This window comes from Pediculus humanus, genomic scaffold (assembly GCF_000006295.1).
Source record: "Pediculus humanus corporis 1103172107504 genomic scaffold, whole genome shotgun sequence".
Classification (NCBI taxonomy): domain Eukaryota; kingdom Metazoa; phylum Arthropoda; class Insecta; order Psocodea; family Pediculidae; genus Pediculus; species Pediculus humanus.
Genome location: NW_002987120.1, coordinates 44,487 through 69,772, shown reverse-complemented (window position 1 = coordinate 69,772; position 25,286 = coordinate 44,487). Strand labels below are relative to the sequence as shown.

General features: G+C 25.0%; 3 protein-coding genes across 3 annotated transcripts; 1 reads left to right on the top strand and 2 right to left on the bottom strand.

Moving 5' to 3' along the window:
• Window positions 1–2,249: 2,249 nt before the first annotated feature.
• Phum_PHUM160600 (uncharacterized protein) lies at window positions 2,250–4,862 on the bottom strand (the record flags this gene model as incomplete). Its single annotated transcript, XM_002424858.1, has 5 exons — window positions 2,250–2,268; window positions 2,894–3,614; window positions 4,241–4,369; window positions 4,471–4,710; window positions 4,847–4,862. The coding sequence occupies 5 exons, from the start codon at window positions 4,860–4,862 to the stop codon at window positions 2,250–2,252; spliced, it is 1,125 nt and encodes a 374-aa protein (XP_002424903.1).
• Window positions 4,863–16,514: 11,652 nt separating this feature from the next.
• Window positions 16,515–20,985, bottom strand: Phum_PHUM160590 (golgin IMH1, putative; the record flags this gene model as incomplete). Its single annotated transcript, XM_002424857.1, has 5 exons — window positions 16,515–16,670; window positions 16,766–16,951; window positions 17,038–17,321; window positions 17,409–20,366; window positions 20,976–20,985. The coding sequence occupies 5 exons, from the start codon at window positions 20,983–20,985 to the stop codon at window positions 16,515–16,517; spliced, it is 3,594 nt and encodes a 1,197-aa protein (XP_002424902.1).
• A 2,873-nt stretch (window positions 20,986–23,858) lies between these two features.
• Phum_PHUM160580 (uncharacterized protein) lies at window positions 23,859–25,281 on the top strand (the record flags this gene model as incomplete). Its single annotated transcript, XM_002424856.1, has 4 exons — window positions 23,859–23,971; window positions 24,455–24,843; window positions 24,953–25,160; window positions 25,236–25,281. Coding segments are annotated over 4 exons (756 nt in total), but the record flags the coding sequence as incomplete, so codon positions are not given.
• Window positions 25,282–25,286: the final 5 nt, after the last annotated feature.

The window sequence follows — 25,286 nt, the reverse complement described above, 5'->3', positions numbered from 1 at the left end:
ATTTTATTAACTCTTTTATTTTTATTTTTAATAATTAAAGCCAATTACAATACAGTAAGCATGACATGCTTCAAAAGTAAATACAACAGGAATGCTTTTATAAAACCACACCTAATTCCATCGAGTAAGATATTTCAATAACTAAATAAATTATTTAAATAATTGGAAATGTTTAAATAAATTAGTTAGGTGGCATAATTGTATTTCTGTATGTATCGAATGTTTTAAAAATATTTAGCATTAAATTTTTGCTTATAAACGATTAAACACATAAAATAAATTTACAAATCCCTTCAATTATATTATTTACATATAATATATATATATATATTTGAATAAAATCATAATTTTATTAAATAAATAAAGTGTGTAAAAAATATACTATGACGTTAAATGAGAAACATTTAGAGCACAGACTATATATACAAAATCATTTGTTCCTCATTGAAAGTATTTACTCACCCTTAAACCAAAATAAGGCCATATATAAAAAAATTGATTAGAAAATTTCTACCGTATAGATAATTAATAAAATAGAGAGAAAAAAAAAAAAAAAAGTTAAATCAAAATCAAGCAAACAAATATATTTAGAAAAGCTCCAAAAGAACATTTATTTAAAAATAAATAATTTAACATAAAAATGCTTCATGCAATCAATTTCACTTTGACAAAGGGCTTTGAGTAGACGCATTTCCCAAGGCCGTTTCGTGTCAAAATGTAAATCTCTCTTTGTAATAAAATAAGTTAAATTATATAAAGTATTTATTATAAAGAATTTTTTTATATAAAAAAAAAATTCACCTACCAGATTTTAAAAAGTGCACAAATGGTAATATAAAAAAGAGGGTATATTTTATATCGTTGCCATTAGTAAACACTTAAAAAAAAAAAAAAAAAAAAAAAAAAAAAAAAAAACTGAAGCCAGAGTAAAAAAATTTTTCACATAATACTTTTTCGTTTATTTCCGAGCGAGAAATGTTGAATATTATTTATAATTATTAAACTAATAACTATAAAACACTTTTAATTATAATTAAATATGATTTCCCGATACTTATCAATATTTTATGATAAGTAATAAACATCATCACGAAAGAGCGAACATTTCTCTACAAAACTCAAAATGGCGCTCCGTTTTGCATTTTCACTAAAACATGTTTAACTTATGTAACTATGTTTTTCATCTAAGTTATTAACCACATCGTATTATTTCATATTTCTCCATGTTTAATATGAAATTTTATTCATGTATATAAATATAATTTTTAATAAATAAAATTAATATACAAGTTTTTTTTTTAAAAAAAAAAACAAAAAATAAAATATGTATATTCGCAAATAAGTTTTAACACGTTTATTTGGCATTCTGAATGCTATTTTAAAACTGGATATTACAAAATGGTACGACCACTTTAAAAAAATTTGTTTATTGTCACCGCCATTTTTTATTGTGGATAAAGCAATAAAAAAAAAAATCATAGCGCGGCTTTTTTTTTTCTTTTTTTTTTTTTTTTTTTAATTTTACGTTTATCCAAATTATAAAAATTTATTTGAATCAAAAATTAATATTTTTATAACCGATTTTGGTTAATATGCTTATAAAAGTAGATTTCCAAAAGAGAAAAAAAAAAAAAAAATTTTTTTTGTTTGTTTGTTTGTTACATGACGCTTTTAATTAGAAATTTTTATGCTGATCTGACAGCTGCTACTGTTTACTGTTTATTGCATTACAAAATTCATTTTCTTTAAAATGTAAAAAATTTTCAAAAAATAAAATCCGGGGCAAAAAAAGACAAAAATTTACTCATGTTATTTATATTTAAAATTATTTTACTCAAAAATATTCAATTTTCTTGTTTGTTTGCTGTATAATGTAATTATTTTCTAATAATTACCATTTAAAGAAAAACCTTAAAATTCAAATCTAATTCGTTCACGATTATTTTATTCGATAAAAATAAAATAATTTTTCGTTATAAACTTTTAGAACCTTTTCAAAAACAAACATTTCATCCTATTTTTAAAAAATATAATTCCCCCCCAAAAAAAAAAATAAAATAAACTTTCTCTTTATTTTATTGTAATCCAATCATTCCTCACACTTTTCATAATGAAAACATCAAAAGGTAATAAAATCATAATAAAAAATACAAATTTTTTTATTTTTTTAATTTTTTTTCAATTATTTACAATTTTTTTTTTTGGAAAAAAAGTACAAAACGAACAATTCAACACAAAAGTATATTTGACTACCTTCTCACTAAGGAACTAATAATAATAATATACGTTAGGGGATGTAATAAGACACACATCAACTATTCATCATCGTTGTAAAAAAAATTAAATTACATTCAATTACACTTTTTTTTTTAATATTATTATTATTAATTAACATGCATAATACTGAACATCATACATTATTTTTTTTTTACAATTATTTTTAATGCGTTCGAGTATGTGTTATGTATTACATTATTGGCAACCGTTTAAAATTAATTTTACGTTTAATAAAAAAAAAAAAACAAAATGATAATTGATCTCTGTTTTTTTTTTTTAAATTCAAGTTGAAATTTCTTTTGTATTGAAAATAACAATAATAATAATAATAATAATAATAATAATAATAATAATAATAATAATAATAATAATAATAATACGTGTTATTAGAACCAAGTCTTGAAATTTTTTTTTTTTTTTATGCTCATATATATTTTTATGAAAATAAGCATTTAAATATAACTAGCACGAACAACTTAATCTGATACAAAAATATATATTTTTTATAACTTTTTCTCTCTCTCTCTCTTTCTCTCTCTTTTGAAAAACTCATTTAAACGCAATTTCATTAATTTTGAATTAATATTTTATTATTATTATTATAAATAAATATCACAGTTCTGTGGTTATTTCATCCTGAGGCCTAAATCCCAGCCTAATGAAATCATCTTCGAATGAATATTCTTGACTAGCTGACCATTCTGCTAATATTGTGTGATCTTCGTCCCAATTATCGAAATTATTTTCCCTGTACGAAAACCTGTTCAAATTGCTAAAACTTATATCGTCTCCGGGTAACGGATACGTTGTTCCATTCGAACCGTTCAAATTCTCTTTTAAAAGCGACGTTTCCTTAGGCTCTTCTTTTACCCCTCCGTCGCTTTTCGAATTCAACGCGTTTTTCAATTTTCGACTGACCGTGGATGTCAACGTGTTCGTGCTCACCGTGCTCAACGTGCAATAGGGTTGAAAAAGTGAAACTCGACTTCCGTTCTGGTGCTGTTGTTCAGGTACATCTAAAAACGTGACTAATTGACCGACGGGCGCGTCTAAATTATGCTGTCGCTTGTACCGCTTTAAAACTCTTTCTCCCCACGAAATTAACTTTCTCCAGTCTTGGGGCGGATTCGTTATTTTCTCTTCGGGCTTGTTCAAAAGAATTAGTATCACGTACAAGTCCCTAAGTACTGGTCTGTATGCCTGACTCGCCGAATCTCGTTTGTTGTTGGTCAATTTCGTCCTTGCTATTTCTCGAACTTGTCGTCTCGTTTCGTTCAACATTGATAAAAAAACTGGAGCCTCGTGACGCAAAAGTGAAATTTCACGAAGAAATTCTCCTCTTTCTAAAAAAAAAAAAATACATAAAAATTTTAATTATTATTATTATACGCTATCTGCTCCGTTGTCATTTACGAATAAAATAAAATTCATTTAAAAAACCGACAGCAGAAAACAGCTTTATGTCATTTCTTTTTTAAAAAAAAAAATTATTTTTTTTTTGTAATGTTATCAATGTAAATAAATATTAATTCATAATTAACGTCCTGTCAAATCAGCATTTTCCAAGATTAAACAAAACAAGAGAAAAACTAATGACCCCCAAGACGTAAATAAAAAAAATAATCACTGATAAGCTTCGTTTATAGTAGAGAAATAACCAAAAATTAAGTTTTTTAATCTCAACAACAACCAAACCAAATCCGTGAGGTTTTTGTAAGGGGCAACAACTCCTAAATCTCTGTTTACTATTATTAGTTTCTCTAGTTGTTATAAATAACAAAATTTTTTACATTCACACTTTTTTTTCTTCCTCTCTCTCTCTCCGTCTCCCTAACCAATGAAATCTTTTCCCAAGATTTTGTTTAAAAAATGGAAAAAATTACAAAAGGCAGCTCTCTCTCCCATTTATTTTTTAAATCGATTCTTTTGTTTTATTTATTTATTTTTTTTTTGTAATTTGCACCTTGTTGATGGAGAGGAGTCATTATCATCGTCGAATCTGAATTTTCATCCATCGTGGCCAAAGCTTTGATTCTTCTTCTTCGTATGTAAATGCATCCTCCCAACAAAGCTCCCAGACAAAGTATCAACCCTGTAAAAGTTAAATTATTTTATTTTTAATCGATTTCGATCGTCTGCTTGATGTGCAGTAATAAAAATCGTACAAATTTTATTTTATTTCTTTTAGCCTACCGGTAAGTGATCCGACTAAAACAGCTGACGTTTCCCCGGTAAATCCTAAACTTGCAGCAAATGATGTTTCGACGCAAATTTGACCCATGTAATCATCGTATGTGGACCACTGACTCGTGTATCCCATCGGACAGCTTTTGACACAATTTCTTGTTTCAAAAACGATCAAATGTTTGCACTTCAGGCACTTAAAACCTGTTTCGTCACAACGAAGGCACGACTCCAGACTTTTAGAGCAATCTAAAAAACGAAAAAAAAAAAAACAAATTTAGTTCCAAAAAAAAAAAAAAAAATTTTAAAGGCATAATCAAAAAGACTAAAAAAAAAAAAAAAAAAAATTTATGTGATCTTTAAATAAAAAAACAATTCAGGTGACCTTTCGTAGCAAACATTTTTTTCTTTTCCTTCTTTCTTAAAAAAAAAAAAAAAAAAAAAAAAAAAAGGCGGGAAGAGGGAAGTGTAATAATAAGAAAATGATGACCCTTCTTTGGGCTAAGTAAAAGATTAAAGGTCTCGAGAAACATATGAATTTCACGGAGTAAAGTAATTTCCCGGCAAATGAACACAAAATTATTATTTTAAACTTTTGTTGTCTGATAAATTTTTGTTTTAAAAAAATAATAATAACAATAAAATGATTACTTCCATTTTATTTTTAAGATGATTTTCTCTCTTTTTTTCCCCGTCAAAAACGTTTTTTTTTGTGAAATCTAACAACCGAGTTAAAGGGCAACCAACCAAATGACTAATACAATTTTTTATTTAGGCAATAAAAACTAAAAAAAAAAAAAAAAAACTAAAGAAAAATAAGATAAAATGAAATTTTCTTTTGTTTTTGTTTTTTTTTTTGAATGCAATTCTTTAAACTTTTTATTTCACACTCAATTATTTTACGATTAGACTTGGTTAAGACTTTTTTTTCCAAGTTTCTCCTCGATCGGAAAATTTATTTTTTTGTGCAAACTTTTGGTTTGTCGCGTCGCTTGAAACATAATTTAATAGCAATTAAATGTAAGATCATACACAAGTGGGTTAATTGCACACTTTAATTCCATCATAACCTTGTCAACCAATAATTTCATTATATTAACCTGAACCGATTAATCTTTCGAATTAATTGGAACAATTGCTTAAATTCGTGAGACACGAATGAGTGTCTCAGACTTTAGTTCAATCAACAAAAGCAACATCCATCTTTCAAAATCTAACTGATCCGTAAGAAACCAAAAAAAAAAACCGTTACGATTCCACAAACGGGAGAAAAAATACATATACACATACGAATTCAAACACAATGGAGAAGAGATGATTCTGATTACTTTAAATTTTTTACTTTACAAAAAAAAAAAAACAAAACTTGGTGCAGCTGAAAAAAAATAGTTTAAGTAATAATAAAAATAACTCGAGGGAAATTTTTCCATGTTTTTTTTTTTTTTTAATTTTTTTTTTTATATTAAAAAATTTTCGATAATTAACCGTGAAGAACAAAGTTTGATGATGATGTATGGCCACCATAGATAAAATGGAAAGAATAAAAAATATATATAAGTACATACACACGAACACAAGCAACACAAACACTTGCCTCTAAAACCGTTATTAACAAACAAACTTACTTTTAATTTGATTAAAATTTAATTTTCTCTTGTGATACAACACCTTTATACGAAAAAAATAATGTCCATTTAAATTTTCTAAATTTTTTTTTTTTAAAGCAAAGTATTCATTGTACACGCATTTAATACTTCTGACATATCTTTGTCTGTATTCACAATGGACGACGATTCTAAACATATATTGTGTGGACCGTGTAGTATTAAGAAAGAGAAAAAGAAACCTTGAATTTCATGTACCGGTCACGTTTTTGGTGCGTTTAAAAGAAAAAAAATCTCACGGTTAACAAACTGGGTCATATTTAATATTTGTATATTCCAAGTTTACGTACATATATATGTATAAACTTTTTTTTTTTTCTTCTTACTTCATAACTTTTAATGAATCCCTTCCACGTTACGCCAATTACTTTCATTAGAATAGAAAAAAATTCTACGTTTCCGTTTCCGGAACGGAAAAAGAATCGAAAATTTAATTAGTTACATATATTAGAGTTTTGTGTGGTTACATTACACGTTTAAATTTTTCGAAAACGATCTCGTGTTCTTCCATTCATATTCATTCAACCCTTTTTTCCTTTTTTTATTTAAAAAAGAAAGGAAATCAGCAGCACTGGCAGCTGTTTAAATTTTTTTTTTTTTTTTTTTTAAATATAGTATAACAATCTGTGAACGCATCTGTTTCATACGTGTAATGCACATCCTTCCGGTTTTTTTTTTTGTTTCTTATAAAAATAAAATAAAATAAAATCGTGTACAATATTTTATTTTTTTTTAATCGAACAAACGGAAGTGAAACATTCGTTTCTATAAAAATAAAAAAAATGAAAATTCACGTTTTACAATTAAATTTACCAACTTCCTCATTACGATAAAAAAAAATTTTTCGATCGTAAAATCATTTCGAAACTGAATTAAAAATTATTATAATTATTTATTTATTTATTTTTTTTTTTACCTAATCATTTCGTACTCCATACAACACGTCAAAATTTACGTAAAAAAAAAAAGAAGTGAAAATCCTAACACTAGATAAATCTTTTTTTTTTAAATTAAATACATTTTTTACACTTCGAACGTTTTATTTTTCTCACACCTACGAAACAATATTTATTTATTTTTTTTTTTTTTTTACAAAAGAATTAATTATTTTGTTAACCGCGACGTGAAACAAAAAAATATTTTATGTAATTTTTTATAAACTTTTTCACTCGTATTTATTTTTATTTATTAAAATAAAATTAACATAACGAACAAAACCTGCCAAATTTTTTTAATTGCATTCCTACATTTATGAGAAAGACAACGAAGAGTTTAGAATCGAAAAAATATTTTCCATTTCTAGATCAACATCGTTTTTGATATTACGATGAAATCCATAAATTTTTCTTTTGCAAATTCTAGTTGTTACTATAATTTTTTTTTTTTTTTTTTGTGGGTCACAAATAATAATGATCGATTTGACGACGTGCATGCACATTCTCATTTACCCTCTTATGCTAGTGCTAGAATGTTCTAGAGTGTGCTAGATCTTTTTTTTTCATGTTTGTGTCATTTCGTATTTTTACTTTGCGTCAAAGTAATCGTGATTCCTTTCTACAGAAACGTAAATAAATTTATATAAAAATTAAAATAAATAAAAAAAAGATATTGATCGTCCAATCGATGTCAATCCTAACATTTATTATTATTATTTTTTCGGTCTTTGCGAGACAAAGGCACGGATTTTAAACTGGAAATATTATACCTATATGCCTTTAGGCACGTGTGCCGCTGTTTTTATCTTATCGTCAGCCTTAAAGAAAAAACCTCAAGTTTTATTTATTTAATTTTTAATAAAAAAAAAAAATTAAATTAAATATTATTAGTTTAAAATTTTTTTCATTTTTGCTAATTTCCTTCGATTATTGGGTGTTAATTACAAAAAAGTTATCCTATTACGACTAAAAAATGATAACTTTCTTTCATTCTTTCTTTTTTCTTTTACCACATTTCGAAGAGTAAAATGGCGGCGTATTCATAACCGAATGAAATCGAAAATCGTTTTTTTTACTTTCGCAATCGATGAATTCATAATTAATTATCGTTTATCCCTTATTTTAAATAAAAGTATCCATTGATATGAATTCTATAATTTTTTGTCTCCTTTAACCCCCGCAATTTACACGTTATCGAATAAATATAAAATATTTAAGGTAAAGTGCGAATATTGATTCGTAAAACTTGTTTTTTTTTTTTTTTTTTTTTTTTTACAAACGAGTGAAAAATTTCTTTTTCTTATGATGATGTTCTTAACTTTAATTATTCATTCAACACCACTCCATTGCGCAATTAAGAATTAATTAAATGTTAAACAAAAAAAAAAAAAATCACAGAAATGGAAACTTTACTTTTCTTCTTCTTTACTCTAATCTGTCAAAGTGATGAATGAATTCTCTTTATTTATTTAGCTTTTCCTAACGAAACGTGTTCCATATGAAACAAATTTAAAAAAGAAAAAAGAAAAAAAATAATCATAAATCCCTCGAAACGTATTCAAGTCAGGTTTAAAAATACTTCGCCACATTTTTTTTTTCTTCTCTGAATCCCCCCAATTCATTCGTGATAATTACGGCATTTATTTGTGTAAAGAAACTTATTATTAATATATCCCTTAAGGGATATACTTGAATAAAAGTTATAAAAATCAACATTGAATTCCTTTTAATTTAATTTTGTTTATTGAAAAAAAAAAAAAAAAAAAAAGAAATCTTATACTTTGAATAATACTTTCATATATATAAATCATCATCACTTTCGTCTATTTTCCTTCCATTTTGTTTTTTTATATATATATTTTTTTTTCCTTCAAGCCGATGCCAAGGGTTATTAATATAGAATTTAGAAAATTAAATTAACCGTCCATTAAATTAATGCAAGGTAGAAGAGAGAGAGAGAGAGAAAGAAAACTAATGTATCAGACGAAATAAAAGGTAAAAACTAATTATAACAAATATAAAAAAAAACTTGCTAAAATTTATTAAAAAAAAAAAAAAATTAACAACAAGCACACTCGCTAAAAGCATAAAATGTAAATCCCTAATGAATTTTCAACAACGACAACAACAACAAACACAAGATTTAAAATCAACTGGAAATTTTCAAACTTTGTGTTTCACCAACAGATAGTTGTACTTTTCTTTTTCCTTTTTTCCTTTTCCCTGTCATAAACAAAAATTAACGGATGCATCATGGCATTCTAGTTAATAATGTCTCACGCATAAAAAAACTTCTTTCTTTAATAGAAAAAGACAGACAAAAAAGTGACGTTTCACAAAAAAAAAAAAATTACTATTTAATGATCGCTTAAATTTCTCAACCAGAAAATATTCTCAAACCTAAAACGTAAACGTAACAAACAATAATAATAATAATTTTTACGTATTTATTAAATACGCAAAAAAAAAAAAATTATTATATTTAAATTGAAATTTTTTTTTTTTTTTTGGAAAACCCCAAAAAGCACCAATAAAAATTAATTAATTAATGAGAGTAAATTATTATTATTATCATTTTCGATTTGTCACGTGCGTTAATCATCATTAACGTAGTGAAAAATTAAATTTAAATTTAAACAAAACCATAAATTTTTCTTTCTTTTTTTTCTCATAACATTTGCGAATTGGCAAAAGAAAAAAAAAAAAATTATTATTGCATAAAAATTTATAATTTTTTTTTTTTTTTTTTTTTTTTAACAAGAACGCTTCGAAGCTTAGTAACTATTCATCATTTAGGGGGAATCGTCAAAAAGTTATCTCTTAACTTTTCATCATCAAAAGTCATTTTTTTACATATAAACAACCATCTTTTTTTTTTTTTGTTCTTTTAAAGTGCACGTTAACACCTGATAAAAAAACCACATTTAAAAACCGCAAAATAAGATACACGATACAATTTCCGATCGACTGTTTTCACAACACCAAATTAAAAAAAAATAATAATAATAATACCTATTTTTTCTTTTTATTATCAATCAAATAAAATAAAATGTAAGGGAAACGAAGACCAATTTCACAAATTTCATTTGTTAATAATAATTTTTTTTTTTTTTAAATTAAAAAATTTAAATTTCAATCATCGCGACTGGCATTTAAAAAAACCCAAAAGTTCATCATATTAATTTGAATTCATGCTGAGTTATCAAGCATACTCTAAAAAAGGAATGATAACTTGCGGACATCGAGTACACCCAAAGCATATTATAAGAAGTTGTTTCAACCATTTTCGAGGTACAACATTCAAAAGAACGAACCTTCACAAATTTTTTTTTTTTTTTCCAAGTAAAAAATCAAGGCCAAGGAATGGAAAAAAAAAAAATGGTTAAAACTACGACAACAACTAAACAAATCAAACCGTTTTGTTGTTTCCTTTGAAAAAGAGAATGAAAAACAAAACAAACGAATAACGGGTTTATCGAATTCAAGATTATTAAAAAAAAAAATAATAATAATAAATATCGTTCGTAGTTTTTTTTTTTTTTTTTTTTTTTAGTTCAATTGTGCATTTCTATGTTTTTTTTTTTTTTTTATACCATCACTAATAACATGATTGTGTGTATATCAATTTAAAAAAAAAAAATTGCAATTTTCTTTTTCTAATGACCCATCATTTTTTTATTTTTTTTTTTTCGGTGCATGCCCATGATCGTAAAATTTTACGAAATACATAAAAATTTTTATCTGAACAAAAAAAAAAAAAAAAACCGTAAGTAACGAACAAAATTAATTTTTTTTTTTTTTGAACGAGGAGGCCTGTCGCACATTTGATCTTATTCCAATTTCCGTACTACGATATTATTTTTATTTATCATTATTATTATTATTATTTTTGTTATAAAAATATTAAACAAAGACAAACTCCGCAATCATTTTTCCTTTGCTATTATCATCATTATTACAATGGCTTTTATATGCTTCAACTTGTCTTTAAATCACCAACAATCACGAAATAAAAATAATTTCTTTCTTTCTTTCTTTCTTTTGACAACAACAACAACAACAATAACAACAACGAAAACAACCTCCTGATAATTTTTAGCATGAATGCGCGAGACTTCCGGACAAAGTGCCAATCACGATCTGTATGCAAGAGAGTACAATAAACTACCAAATTAAAAAGTCGCTTTTAATGCTTTTCATGTGTTACAAAACCTGAAATTATCATCGTATATAAATATAAAGATTTGTATTTTTCGTGATTCGAAAAAAAAAAACAAAAAAACAAAAAAGGACAACGAAACAAAATGATTCGGCCATATTATTATTCTCCTTCTTCTCCATCTTTTTTTTTTTTTATAATTTTAATTTTAAAATTCACGGAAACGTCATCATCGGTTTGCCTAATATATAACCGCACATATCCGGTCATCATAAAACTTTCACAAATTTTTTTTTTCTCTCTCTCTCTCTCTTTCTCCACGGTTTAAAAAACAAAATAATAATAATAATAATAATAATATATAAAAAAACTTTAATATTATTAAAATATTAGCTAAATCATCGACTCGCATTAAATCGAAAAAAAATAAAGAAAAAAAAAATTCATACCGTAAATAATCATTGAAAAAAAACGATCTCATTCTTCTTTAAGAAGTTAAATTTCATTCCCTCTCTCTCTCTCTCTCTCTCTCTCTCTCTCTCTCTCTCTCATTCATTCATTCATTCATTCCGTGGTTATTACAAATAATAAAAAAAACACTAATGACGGTCTATAAAAATAAATAAAAAAAATATAAATATAAACAAAACAAACAAACATACTGTTGTTGTTGGTTAAATACAACAAAACTTATTTTGCAAAGATGGTGATTCAAAAAATGCATACGAATTCGTCTACCTGTACACGATCATCTTTCACTAACTCCCCACCCCTCTCTCTCTCTCTCTCATCCACCTTCCTTTCATCCCCCCAAAAAAAAAAAAATAAGAAAAAAATGGAAGAAAAAAAAGAAATTTACGTCTTAAATTCTTACAATTTGTATAAGGAAAAATTATTATTATTTTTCGTTTAGAAAATTCCTATTTAAACTTTTTCGTCTCTCTCTCTCTCTCTCTTTCTCTCTCTTTCTTTCTTTTATTTATTTATTACTCTCGGCGATTTTTTTTTCATAACAAAAAACCATTCGAAAAAAAAAAAAATATTTATTTATATATATATTTAAAAGTGAAAACTCATAAACTCTCACACTCACACACATACATAAAATGCTTTCTAACATATTTCAAACATTTGTTGTTGTTATTTCACTTCCTCTTTTTTCTTTCTCCCCATTTTGTTTTTTTTTTTTTTCTTACAAACATTTTCATACTTATTATCATTATCATTATTAAAATTCATTCGAACCTTTCAGGTACGCAAATTAAATACCTTTTAAAAAAAATAAAATAAAAAAAAGCCAAGGAAAAAAATTCAAGGTCGTCCTAGACTTGGAAAAAAAAAATTTGTTTTTATTTTATTTTTTTTTTTTTATAAAATTCGAGAATCGAAATATCTCGTTACTTTCGTAAATTAAAATAAAATCGAACATTCGAGAATTTATTTATGTGTGGAATTATTTCATCGTGACAAAGACTTGAAATGATTTAAAAAAAAAAAAAAATTTTTTTTCCAATTCGAAACCATTTTGATAAAATCCAACAACTTCAACACCAACAACAACAATAACAACGACAACGAAAAAAAAAAAAAAACCTTTTCGTAAACGATTCGACCTTTAATTATAATCATTATTATCATTCATTTCCTTCTCTTCGAAACACAATTTAATATAATTATTTCCCAAGTTAAAAAATTATGGATAATAAATGACGTTGGGAAAGGTTTCTTTCAACAACAACAAAATTCTTATATAATTTGATTTTTTTTTTTTTTTTTTTTTTTTTTTTCAATTTCCGTGAGGTTAAATTACCACTGAATAAAAAAAAAAAAAAAAAAATTATGTTCTTTCATTCTTCACGGATTTCAAATACTAATGTAAAATCAATCGATCATTTCATTTACCAATATATATCGAACAGCTGATCGAACGTCAAAAAAAAAATTTCTGCCACGAAACGTGTATTATTACATGTCTTATAATAAATAATTATTTATTATTATAAAAAAAGTTGATTTTTCTTATTTAATAAAAGTTGTTTTACAATCGAAAGTTGTCATTATTATTATTATTATTATTATCACACCGACTATTTGTAAAGTAAAAAATAAAATAAAATAAAAAAAACTTACTTTTACCATAAGTTTCCCTGATAGCAACAATTATATAAAAAACAAAATAAAATATCCAATAATAAATGAATCCACCCATATCACCAAACCATTTTATGGCTGACAACCATCATCATCATTTTACACTTATAATATTATTATTATTATTATTAATAAAAATTTCTCTTTTGTTTTGTTTTTACATGATAATAAAAAAGTGAAACAAAATCTTGTGAACTTATAATATAATTGTTATGAAACGAATCATAACTTAAATGCAAAAACGAAAAAAAAAAAAAACTTGAAATATGAACGTTAAAAAAAAAATTTCTTAATTCGACCAAACTTTCTTTAACATTAACGAATAAAAAAAAAAGGAAAAACTGACAAAAAAAAGTTTTCAAGTTCGTATTGAAAAAATTATTTTCAACATGTTTAAATAAATAAATAAATAAATAAAAATAATTATAAATAAAAAAAAAAAAAAAAACCGAATGTAACGGATCAAACGACACGCTCACTTCTCTTCACAACCGACATTTTTCTTTCTTTCTCTCTCTTTTTCCCTCTTTCCCTCTCTCTCACTCTTCCTATCCCCATAACATTCAATCTAAAAGTTTAACTTACGACTGATTTTAAGAGACTAGGAGGCAAGTTCAAATCGGTGCCGAACAGTTTGAAACTTGTTTGTGAAAAAAAAAAAAACTGAGTGCAAAAACGAACTAACCGACAAATTATTCAATTTTTTTTTGTTTTAATTATGAAAAAACCGTCCAATTTTTTTCTCGAAATTTCTCGAACGTGAAATCTTTTTTTTTTTTTTATTATTAAAAAAAAAGCAATTCGACGTTAACGAACTTTTAGTTTTTTCTAGAACTTTCATCTCCGTATTCAAAAATTTTTCATTTTTTTCCCCCTTCCCTCGGGGGTTTCCGTACAAAAAAATTAGTCACGTGACTTTTTTTTATTTTAACGACAACCACCCAAAGAACGAAAAATGGAGGGAAGTTAATGAAATTTTGTTTATATTCGCGCGACATTTTTTTTTGTTGATATTTAATTAAAATTTTTTGTATTTTATTAATTAATTACTTTTTTTAACTTTAAGCAAGTTTTAGAAAGTTGACGAAATCGTAAAAATAAAAAAAAAAAAATAAAAATTTCCAGTCGTAAATAAAATATGTATACGTACGGATAAAATTAAAAAAGAATTTTTTTTAAAATAATTTTTGTGGGGGCGTCGATGAGAGAAAATATCAAAAATCAATAACATTTGAATTTTATTCGTTTAAAAGAGGGGTTAAAATTCTCTCTCTCCCTTTTACAAAATGAAAATTTTTCCTTTTTTCTTCAACCCTTCTCGTATTTTCAAAAGTCATCACATTACTAACCAACCCTCCAACCCTTCAACCAAAGCAAAAGAGAATAAAAACTTTTTTTTTGTTTTTTAATTAATCGATTTTTTTTCCTTTGACAAAATTTGATAAAAAATGAATAATTTTTATTAAAATTTTACAAATTAATATAAAAATAAAATGTGATGACGTATTATTAATAAATTATATATATAGATTTTCGTTTTTGTAATGGCAAAACCCATGAATTTCTTTTTTTTTGTGAAAATAAAACTTTATGTTTCACCGAGATAAAAAAAAAATAAATAAATAAGTTATTAATAACTTGAAAATAACATAAACATTCTCTTTTATTAATTTTTTTGGCTTTAGATAGGTTTCAATTAAATTAAAAATAAAATAAATTTTTCTTTTTTTTATAATATTTTATTTTTTCTTTTCCTGATGTGGAAATTTTTTTTGTAAATTATATATATATATATATATATATATATATATATATATATATATATATATATATATATATATATATATATATATATACATATAGATTTGTTTCTTCTTCCTTTTTTTATGGTAAATAAAAAAAATACAATATACATGTTATTAGGTTATGTACAATAATAATAATAATAATAAAACAATTGAAATACTTTTTCAGGTAAATCTAAGTAATGTTTGATTTAATTAAAACTCAGTCTGCAGAATTTAAATATACAAATATGAAAAGAGCAAAAATTTTTTAAACATTTCCCCCTTCCTCCTTCCCCCCCATCCCCAATACAATAAAGATAAAAAATAATAATAATAAGCTCTCTTCTTTTTTAATCTGCTATTAATATTTATTTAAAAAAAAAAAAAAAATTACTCAATGATGACAAAATAAATTTTTTTTTTTTTTTTTTTTACCGATTCTGGAAAATTCATTTTTTTTTTTTTTTTTGCATTCTTAATTCGATTCATGGCAATGAACTTGATTAAATAAATATGTTATTGGAAATATTATTATTAAAATTGACTTTCAGTCGATCGTTATTTATTTATTTATTTTTATTATTATATATTTAACATCAGACTTGTCGTCCCATTAAATTAAAAATAAAACCAAAAAAAAAAAAAATATATTAATATTTATATTAAGGCACTTCAAGACCTAATTTTTTATTTTAATTTATTAATTATGAACTTTCCAGAAGCAGATAATTAATTTATTTTAACGTTTGATGAAAATTCTTTTTTTTTTAACAAAAAGAAAAAAAAAGCTTAAAATATTAAATTTTTGTTTGGAAAATAATGGACAATTACCATCTGACGACGACGACGACGACGATTATAAGACAAATGGCATAAAGTCACACTTATTTTTCTAAGGTAACGTTTGTCAATAATAATGATGATAATAATAATAAATAAAAAAAAAATGATGATAAATTTATTATTATCGAATTACAAATAAATCGTAGACGACTTCATGGTATTGAAATATAATTGACGTATTTCTTATTAAAAGCCTATTGAATAATTACGATATATAAAATACGCTTTAGTGCATTTTTATTTTTATTTTTTTTGTAAGTAACTTTTAACTAAAAACGTTTCAATTTCTAACGAAATCATACAAAAAAAAATTTGTATTATTTACTGACTACTAAATACACACTTTTCGTATTTTTGCTTTTCTTTAATGTCACTACTTTCGAATTATTTCCTATTAATTTTTTATAAAATAAATTATTTAATTAGTGCAATCAGTTTTTTTTTTTTTTTTTTTTTTTTTTTGGCACGCTCTAAGACTTGTTTATTCCTTATTTATATTAGAAATATTTGAAAATCATGATCGTGGCTTATGTACTTGGCATGTTGAAATAAAAGTTTCTTGTTCCAAAGACCATCCGTTTTCCTTAGCGCAATGATAGTGAGACCTGTTGGGACAATTTCTAAACACGCAACCTATATTTGCACCGAAAGATCCACATTTACTGCACATCTAAAAAAAAAAAAAAAATAAAAAAAAAATAAAAGTCGTAAAATAATGAGAAAAAATACGACGTCGTATTTTTACTTTGAATAAGGATAACCAACCGTTTTTACACTGGACCAAATTGCTTCTTGCATTCCTATTATTCTAGAACCTACGAGGCACACGTTTGGTGACCAAACCGCACATTGTTCATGTACCCAAACTTCGTAGCGCAATTGATCGGTTTGATCATCGGAAATCACAGTCATACCAATGAGACAAGAATCAGTGGATTGCGCTCTCCTCAACTGAAAAAATTAAATTTAAAAAATAATTTTTTTTTTGTCCTCATTTCAAATACAATGCAAAAAAAAAAAATTTTTTTTTTTACTACCTTTTTTGACATTTTTTGAAAATGTTCTACCATATTGTTCGACCTTAAACTTGTTTTATTTCGTCCTCCTCTTTTTTGAGCGTCGGAAATGTCTTTTTCATCCCCGGAAAAATCACACATGGAAGTATTTTCCTCCTTCGATACGATGTAAGGTCCGAACAAATCTCCGAGAGCATTAAAATGAGGTCCTTTTTTACAAAACACGCATATCCACGTGTAATCCGTCGTGTGAGCATCGTACCGGGAAGATAATGTGCTACTAAATAAACCATTTTTACATTTTCCTAAAATTAAATACAAAAAAGGAAAAACTCAGATTCATTTCACCATCTCGAACCTCCTTCGATATCATTAAAAATATTATTAATCACCTCTATAGTCTAATTCATTAAGGTGTTTAGGTCTACTTAAACTCAACGTTTGTTTCTTAAGAGTACTTTTATCCTTTTCATCTTCGTCGTCTCCTTTTGGAAAATTAATCACAGTCACGGAAGAGGGCGAATCTCTTGATCCTTCCAAGTGCAAAATGGGACCCCGACGATCCATCGAATCGTTAAAACTCTTTTTCAATTTTTTTTTATTATCATCTTTAGTGAGGGAAGTCCTGAATTTTTTATTAAAAAATTGACTATCCGAACTCGAACTTTGTGCCGAAGATACCCTAAAATTTTTAGATTTTTTCGAAGGTTTTTTTTTCGGAGTTTTTTTAAGCGTTTCACTATTCGGAGTTTTAACTTCGGCCGATGTGGACGTGACCGTTGGTAAATCGGGGTTGTCTTCGTTGCTTTCTATAGTTTTTTCAACCAACTGAGATTCAACAACTTCTAAAACAGTTTTTTTGTTAGTGGTACCACCTGATTCCTCGTCAGCGGCTTTACGTTTTCCATTTGATATTTTTTCACTATCCGCCGTTTCACACTTTTCACTGGTTTTAATTGTAATTTCATTTTTTAAATTTTCAACTTTTAAAATTTCCTCCTTTTTTTCGTCTGGTTCCATCCTTTTCATTTTTGACTCCGAATCATTGGGCAATTCTTCAACGATGCAACTTTTCAATTCCTTTTCATTGCTACTAGGATTTATTGTTATAATTTCTAAATTCTTTGGAATGCCTTCTTTATTTCTAACGGAACTAACCGTTAAATTTTTGCTTTTCTCAACAATTACACTGGTTTCTTTACACACCTCAGCATTTTTAATACTTTCCGCTATATTTTTACTAATATTCGTATTAATTCGGTCTTTTGAATTTAATGAGGACAAATCATTTTTTGCTATATTGTTTATTCTGCTGGATGATGATATTTCTGATTCTGTACATTTTTCACTATTTTTTGAAACTAATTTCACAGGTTTTTCACTTATTTCTATTTGATTTCGAATTGTTTTAAGACTAATGGGCGGATTGCACTCTTTTTGATCGGTACTATTTTCACTTGCTGAAGTGTTAAGTGTAACTTTTTTAACTGCACTTTCTTTAGATTTAGATAAATCAGAATGAGCCGAAAGATCCACTGATTCTTGTTGGTAAGAATCCGATTTTAGGGGTTGATTGTCATTTTTTTGATTCGTAACAAGCATTTGAAGATCTGATAAAGGATTGCTGATAACAGTTTTTTGATGAGCTGATAAAGATGGGCGCACGGTTGAATTTTTAATCGTTGGAGAAATGGTATTACGGTGATCGGAGTGTATTCCAGATTTAGATGATTTATCCGTAGATTGAGAACGGATCATTAAATCTCTTGGAGAATTACGCAGTTTTGATAAATCCGTAGTCGCACCTCCTGCCATTGCGTACTCGGACATTGAATTGAAAATATCTGAATGATGTTTAATATCTAATCGTGACTGAGGTAAAATAGTATTTTGAGAATGAGCATTGTGAATATTGGGTAGGTTTTTTTGATTAGATGCGTTCCATTGATTGTATCTGTATTCCGTGTGAGCATGTGCAGGCATCATATTACTATGAGGGTTCGAATAATATGGGTTTGTTTGCCGAGGCATACCCATTCCTACGGGGTTCCAACCGAGAGAGTGTGCTTGAGAAGACCCACCAAACGAAAAAGGTCCTCTCCGAGGGTGATTGCCGGGATTTTGAATCCCTTGTTGATTTAAGAATTCCCATTGATTAATTTCGTTGTAATTTGATGATCGTTTGTGATGAGTTTTGTCTTCTTGATATTGACTCATGGCATCTCTTTTAATTTTTTCATCCAAATCGTTGTTGAAATCATCTAAAATCTCTTTTCTAATAGATTTTTTTCTTTCGTCTGAAAATTTAAATTTTTTTTCTTCTTTTTCTAAAAGTATTTTACTTATAAAATCATTCATGAGCTTGGATTCTTCAATAAATTCTTTTTTTTTGAAAATTGTTTCTTCTTCTGATTTATTTTTGTTAGTCAATGAAATAGAGAGTTGATCAGTTTCACCACCTTCATAAATAATACTGTCCTGACAATTTTTTTCCTCAGTCTTTTTTTGTAAAAACTGAAGAAAAGAATCTGTCAATATATCTTGATTGGATTCTGAATTCTGTTTAATTTTTGTAAGATGTTTAGAAATAAAATGTTGCCAATCTTCAATATTGACATTGATTTCTGGATCATCTTCTTTTAACAATTTAGAAGGCCAAATATTAACATCATGATCTTTTTTCGTTTTAGAAAAACTCTCTGTGCTTAGATCGGCCGAATCTTGATCCTGTTTATTCTTAAAATGACTATTAAAAGAATTTAAAAAATTTATTTGATTAGAATTGGGCTTTGAATTTGAATTTGAATTTGTCTTGGCCACTTTTGGGCAGTTATATAAACTTGACTGTTCCTTAGAAATATTTTTTACATCTTCTTGAAATAGTATTGAAGAAACTTGCCGATTTTTGTACAGGTTTTTAAGAACTGCAGAGCTGTCAGGAATTTCCTCAAATATATTATTATTACTGATATTATTTAAATGTTTACCACTCGAAAAGTTTGAATTTGAGGTAAAATTCAATGTACTATAAGAAAAATCAGAGCAATTTGAAGAAAATTCAGATGAATTATTGTAACTGTTTAAAGATGATATTGTTTTAGATATTGTAATAGGACAAATATCAGAATTTGAATTAAAACAATTACTGCTTGTAGAAACTTGGTTTTTCGAATGACCAATGTTCGAAAAGTTTTGCACAAATTGTGATGATTGAATTGTTTCCGAGAGTGTTTGTTCAACTAAATTGGTTGAAGATGGTGTAGTTGCTAGATTAAAAGAATATTCTTCACTTGTTGGGCCTGCCAATGAAGTATGACAAACACCAGATGGTGTTGTAACACAATCTCTCTCTGAAATTATAAAATGAAAAGAAATTAATGATAATTGCTCAAAAGCATTTTTTTAAAATTTCAAATTAATAAAATTATAATAAAATAAAATTAATAACATGCTTTCTTGCTTTATTGAAAAGGCTAATAATTTAAGTTTTTCACTGTAAGTTGACAGTTTTTTTGTAAATTAAAGTAAATACCTTAATTAATTTAAAAAAAAAAAGAAATTAGTAAAATTTTCAATAAAAGAGTGAATAATTTAGACTAGAATAAGGTTCTTTAAGGTTCTAGAATGTGAAATTTTTTTTACACAATTACACAATTCAACTTTTCAAAAGTTTTTTTTTTTTTTTTTAGAATTTAATATTCGTTGGTAAGTAATTTCAGGAAATAACACTGAAAATTACCGTATGCGTTTAAAAAACATAAAAATAATTATAAAAAAGAAAAAAACTAAACTGATGTTAAATTCAAAAATTAGACAATTTAAAAATTTATATTATAAGTAGTAGCTGGAAATTCCAGATCGAAAACTCCAAGAGCTTTTTGAAAAAAAATTCTATTAAAAAGGAATATTTATCAATAAAATAATATATTAAAAAAAATTATAAAAAACGTTTTAAAAACTATAAATCATTTAACGCATGTGGCAAAAACAGAATCTATTTTCAAAATTTGTACCGGTGCTTTCCTCAACTCAGAAATGCTTCTATGATTCGGCCATTCTTTCTTTGTACGTGAACTTATCGATTAAAACTGGCCAAAATGTATTCACTTTTTGATATTTCAAAAAGTAGACCCGAATAAAAATTTTTAACACTCTTTTCGTTTAATTACTAATCAAAATAAAACTTACCCAAAAAAATCGAAATAAATATTTATTGTTGAAAAATATAGATTTTCAAGGTTCATGCTTCTTCCAAACAAACAAAAATGGCGAATTTAAAACAAGCGCTGCCATCTTTGGATAGAAATTAATGTTAAGGATCTGGAATGTGTTTGCCAAGGGCCGACAAATTTTTTTTTTTTTTAATTCATAATCACACATAAAATAATTTTGCCACGAAATTATGTTTGTACAAAATAAATTATTGAAAAATAAATAAATTACTAACTCAAATACTATGAAAATAAATATATAAACGTAATTTTTAAATTTTAATAAGGGATTAACTATTTTACATTTAAAATTAAGGGTGAAATAATTTTTTTTTTTTTTTTTCAATAAATTAATCATAAAATTTTAAAAATTAACACTAAATAATGTTAATTTAAATTATTAAAATTAATTAATCCATATTAGTTAATAGGTAATTTTTAAATACGTTAAAACATTCGGATTTAAAGTAATTTTTAACAAAAAAAATTGTAAATTAATTAAAATTAAAAGAAGTTTATGAAAAATGTCTTCCATACCAACCAAATAAAACTTAAAATTTATATACAAAAAAATAAATTTTGAAAAATATTTATATTTGGATTACGTATTATTTGGGCGTGAATGTTTTCATAAACAAAATAATGATTTATTATTTATTCTTGTTATTCTACAAAAGAATTATTTGAGAAAAGAACAAAAAAAAATTTAATACACAACATCATTTATATATATATATATATATATATATATATATATATATATATATATATATATATATATATATATAATTAATTAATTAATTAATTCAATATAGGCAATAATTATAACCAATTAAAATAAAAAGAATTAATCACGTGACATTTATTTAACACACTTACCTTATCAAGTATGAAAACTTTTTTTTTTTTTTTTTTATTTTAAAATTAACTTTTACCAAAAAAAAAATAAATAAATAATTTTTTTAGGAATAAAAATTCTTTTACATATTCTCTCACTCTCTCACTCTCTCTCTCTCTCTCTCTCTATCAAAAAAATAATAATTATTAACGTACCTCAAATGTGAATGGTTAAAAAAAAAAAAATTTTTAAGTACCTTGAAAAACTGTTTCCTTATGCTCCCTCATGTTTTTTCTGACGTTCAAATATATCTTTAATTAGGGTTAATTGACAATTTTTATTATTATTTTTATTATTTTAAAAAAAACGTCACATTTTCAAATGCAAATTTAATTTACGTTAAAAAAAAAAATAATAATAATTTTTTTACCGAAAACGTTGAAGATAGAAAAAAAAAAAAAAAAAAAAAACTTTTCTTTTTCTCTAACATTAAGTAAAAAAAAAAATAATAATAATAATAATATTATTTATGACGAATATATATATATATAAGAAGAGTTTTTATCAAAAGCTAAACATTGTTTTTTTTTTATAAATTTGACTTTTTTATTTTTCTCTAAAAATCTAGAACGCAATCCCTGGCTAATTCTATAGAAACCGTTGCTAAGCGTTTTTAATGCAGCATCATTTATATAAGTTATCTTTTTTTTTTTAATAAAAATTATTAATTAAATAATAATAATAATAATTATGTTAATATTAAAGAAAATATTACAACATTATTGTTACTAATGGTTTAACAATTATATAAATTTCCTATTTTTTTATTTTTTTTTGTTTTTTTTTTTTTTTTTATTGATCTTACGTGATCCAATAACTATTGATAAATTTTAGCGGGAAAATTTTTAGTTTTTTTTTTTTTACGTTAGTTTTAAATTTGTATAGAATGACATTAATTAATATTTATTCTTCAAATTATAATGAATCATTTCATTTGAAAATAATTTTTATTGTTTTTGTTGACTTTTTTTTTTTTTTGACAACAATGTTTTTTTTTTTGTTTGTGTTACAAAAAGAAAAAAAAAACATTGTAATTTATTTTAATTATTAAATACAATTAAGTGCCATTGTTTTTAAATTAAAAAACTGTGATGTGTGTAAATTTTTTTTTTTTGTACAAAAATTAATGGAGTAGTTTATGTGAGTTTTTTTTCGGTTTTTTAACAGCTTTGAAAAATTGATATTTTTTTTAAAATTGTAACTCTATTGTTTTTATTTGAATTAATAATTTTAAGAAAATAAATTTTAATTTTTTTTTTTTTTTTTAAAATAATTTTATATTTAATTGACATCTTACATTGACTTAAGAAAATTTAGCAAATTGTTGTAAAATAGAGTAAAAAATTAATTAAGAAAAAAATATTCTAGTAATTGTAAAGATTATTTCATAAATTAGTAAAAAAAAAAAAAACTAAAAATTATAATTATATAAAAAATATATGATTATTAAACAAAAATAAAAGTATTTAAACTTTAATTTAAAATTAATATTATTAAAACATTTATTTAATCTAAACTTAATATATTCAGAAAAAGTTTGCAAATTTATTATTAACTTTTGATTAGAATTTGATAAAAGTTTTTAAATAAATTATATAAAAAGGTATTTTAAAAATTTAACATAAAAATTATTTTTTTTTAAAAAGCTGCTAAGTAAGACCATTTGGGGTATGTTTTTAAAAGCCTATTTTAAAGTTATTCCTAGTAGGCTGTGATTTGAGAGACAAATAAACATGGCTGCGAAAAGTGTGCATGGCGTTGAACGTGTTCGTTCTAAATTGGAAACTTGCATTAACTCTGGAAATTATTATGAAGCTCATCAGTTATATAGAACATTATACTTTCGGTAAGATATATTTTACGATATTTCGGTTTTTTCCTTAAATTGATAAATAATTCAAATAATGATTTAATAACAAGCTATCTCTCTCTGTCTCTCTCTCTTCCCTAATCATTATTCTATATTTTAACATTAATTTGATTTTTGATGCAGTCTGATTGTTAACAATCAAATTGTTTTATCAATTAGTTAATTACACATTGTTATTATTTCTTTTTTTTGAAACGCTGTTGGGTTAATTTTTATAGAAATAAATTTGAATCATTTTTTAAAAATTATGTATTGTTGATAGTATGAATTATAAATAGAGCCGCTTTGACTTTGATTAAGTACTGATGCCTACGTTTATTCTTAAATTAATTATTAATTAAAGTATTTAAAATAAATTTTTGAGTAAATATAAAATATTTATTTTGAGAAAATATCTTTATTTTTAATGCATTATAATAAATAATTATAAATATATTTTATTATTATTATTATTTGTAGATATCTCAGCCAAGAGAAATATACAGCTCTTCTTGACCTTTTATGTGATGGTGCATTGGTCTTATTAAAACATGATCAGCAATCCAGTGGAGCTGACCTAGCTATTCTTTATGTTGAAGTACTAGTCAAGTCAACAACTAAACCAGGGGAAGCATATTTCTCTACTTTAGCAAATTTATTTCAAATGATTAATTCAGAGATACCTGAAAGAGAGACTTTTTTAACAATGGCTTTAAGATGGTCTGTAACAGGATCAGAAATTTATAAAAGTGGCCATCCTCAATTGCATCAATTTATCGCTGAAATATTTTGGAAAGAAAAAAATTATGTTTTGGCTAGGTACCATTATTTACATTCTTCTGATGGGCAAGGCAAGTTAAAATTTCAAAGTAATGGTATTTTGTGAGAAAAAAAAAAAAAAAAAGAAAAATTACAATTTTAATGAATATTAAATTTTTTTTGTATTTTTTACACAAATAGGTTGTGCTGCCATGTTAGTTGAACTTCATATATTAAAGGGCTATCAAAGCGAAGTTGATCTATTTATAGCTCAAGCTGTGCTTCAGTATTTATGTTTGCAAAATAAAAATACAGCTGCAGTTGCTTTTAATAGTTATACAACTCAGCATCCTAACATAAAAACTGGTTTCCCATATCTTTTACCATTATTGAATTTTATTTGGTTTTTATTAAAGGCTGTCGAAAGGTAAAAAAGAAATGCTGATTTTTTTCTTTTACTCTCAATTATTTTATTTATGACTACAAAAAAATTTTATTTCAGTGGTAAGTTAACTGTATTCACAGTGTTGTGTGAAAGATATCAGCCCATTAT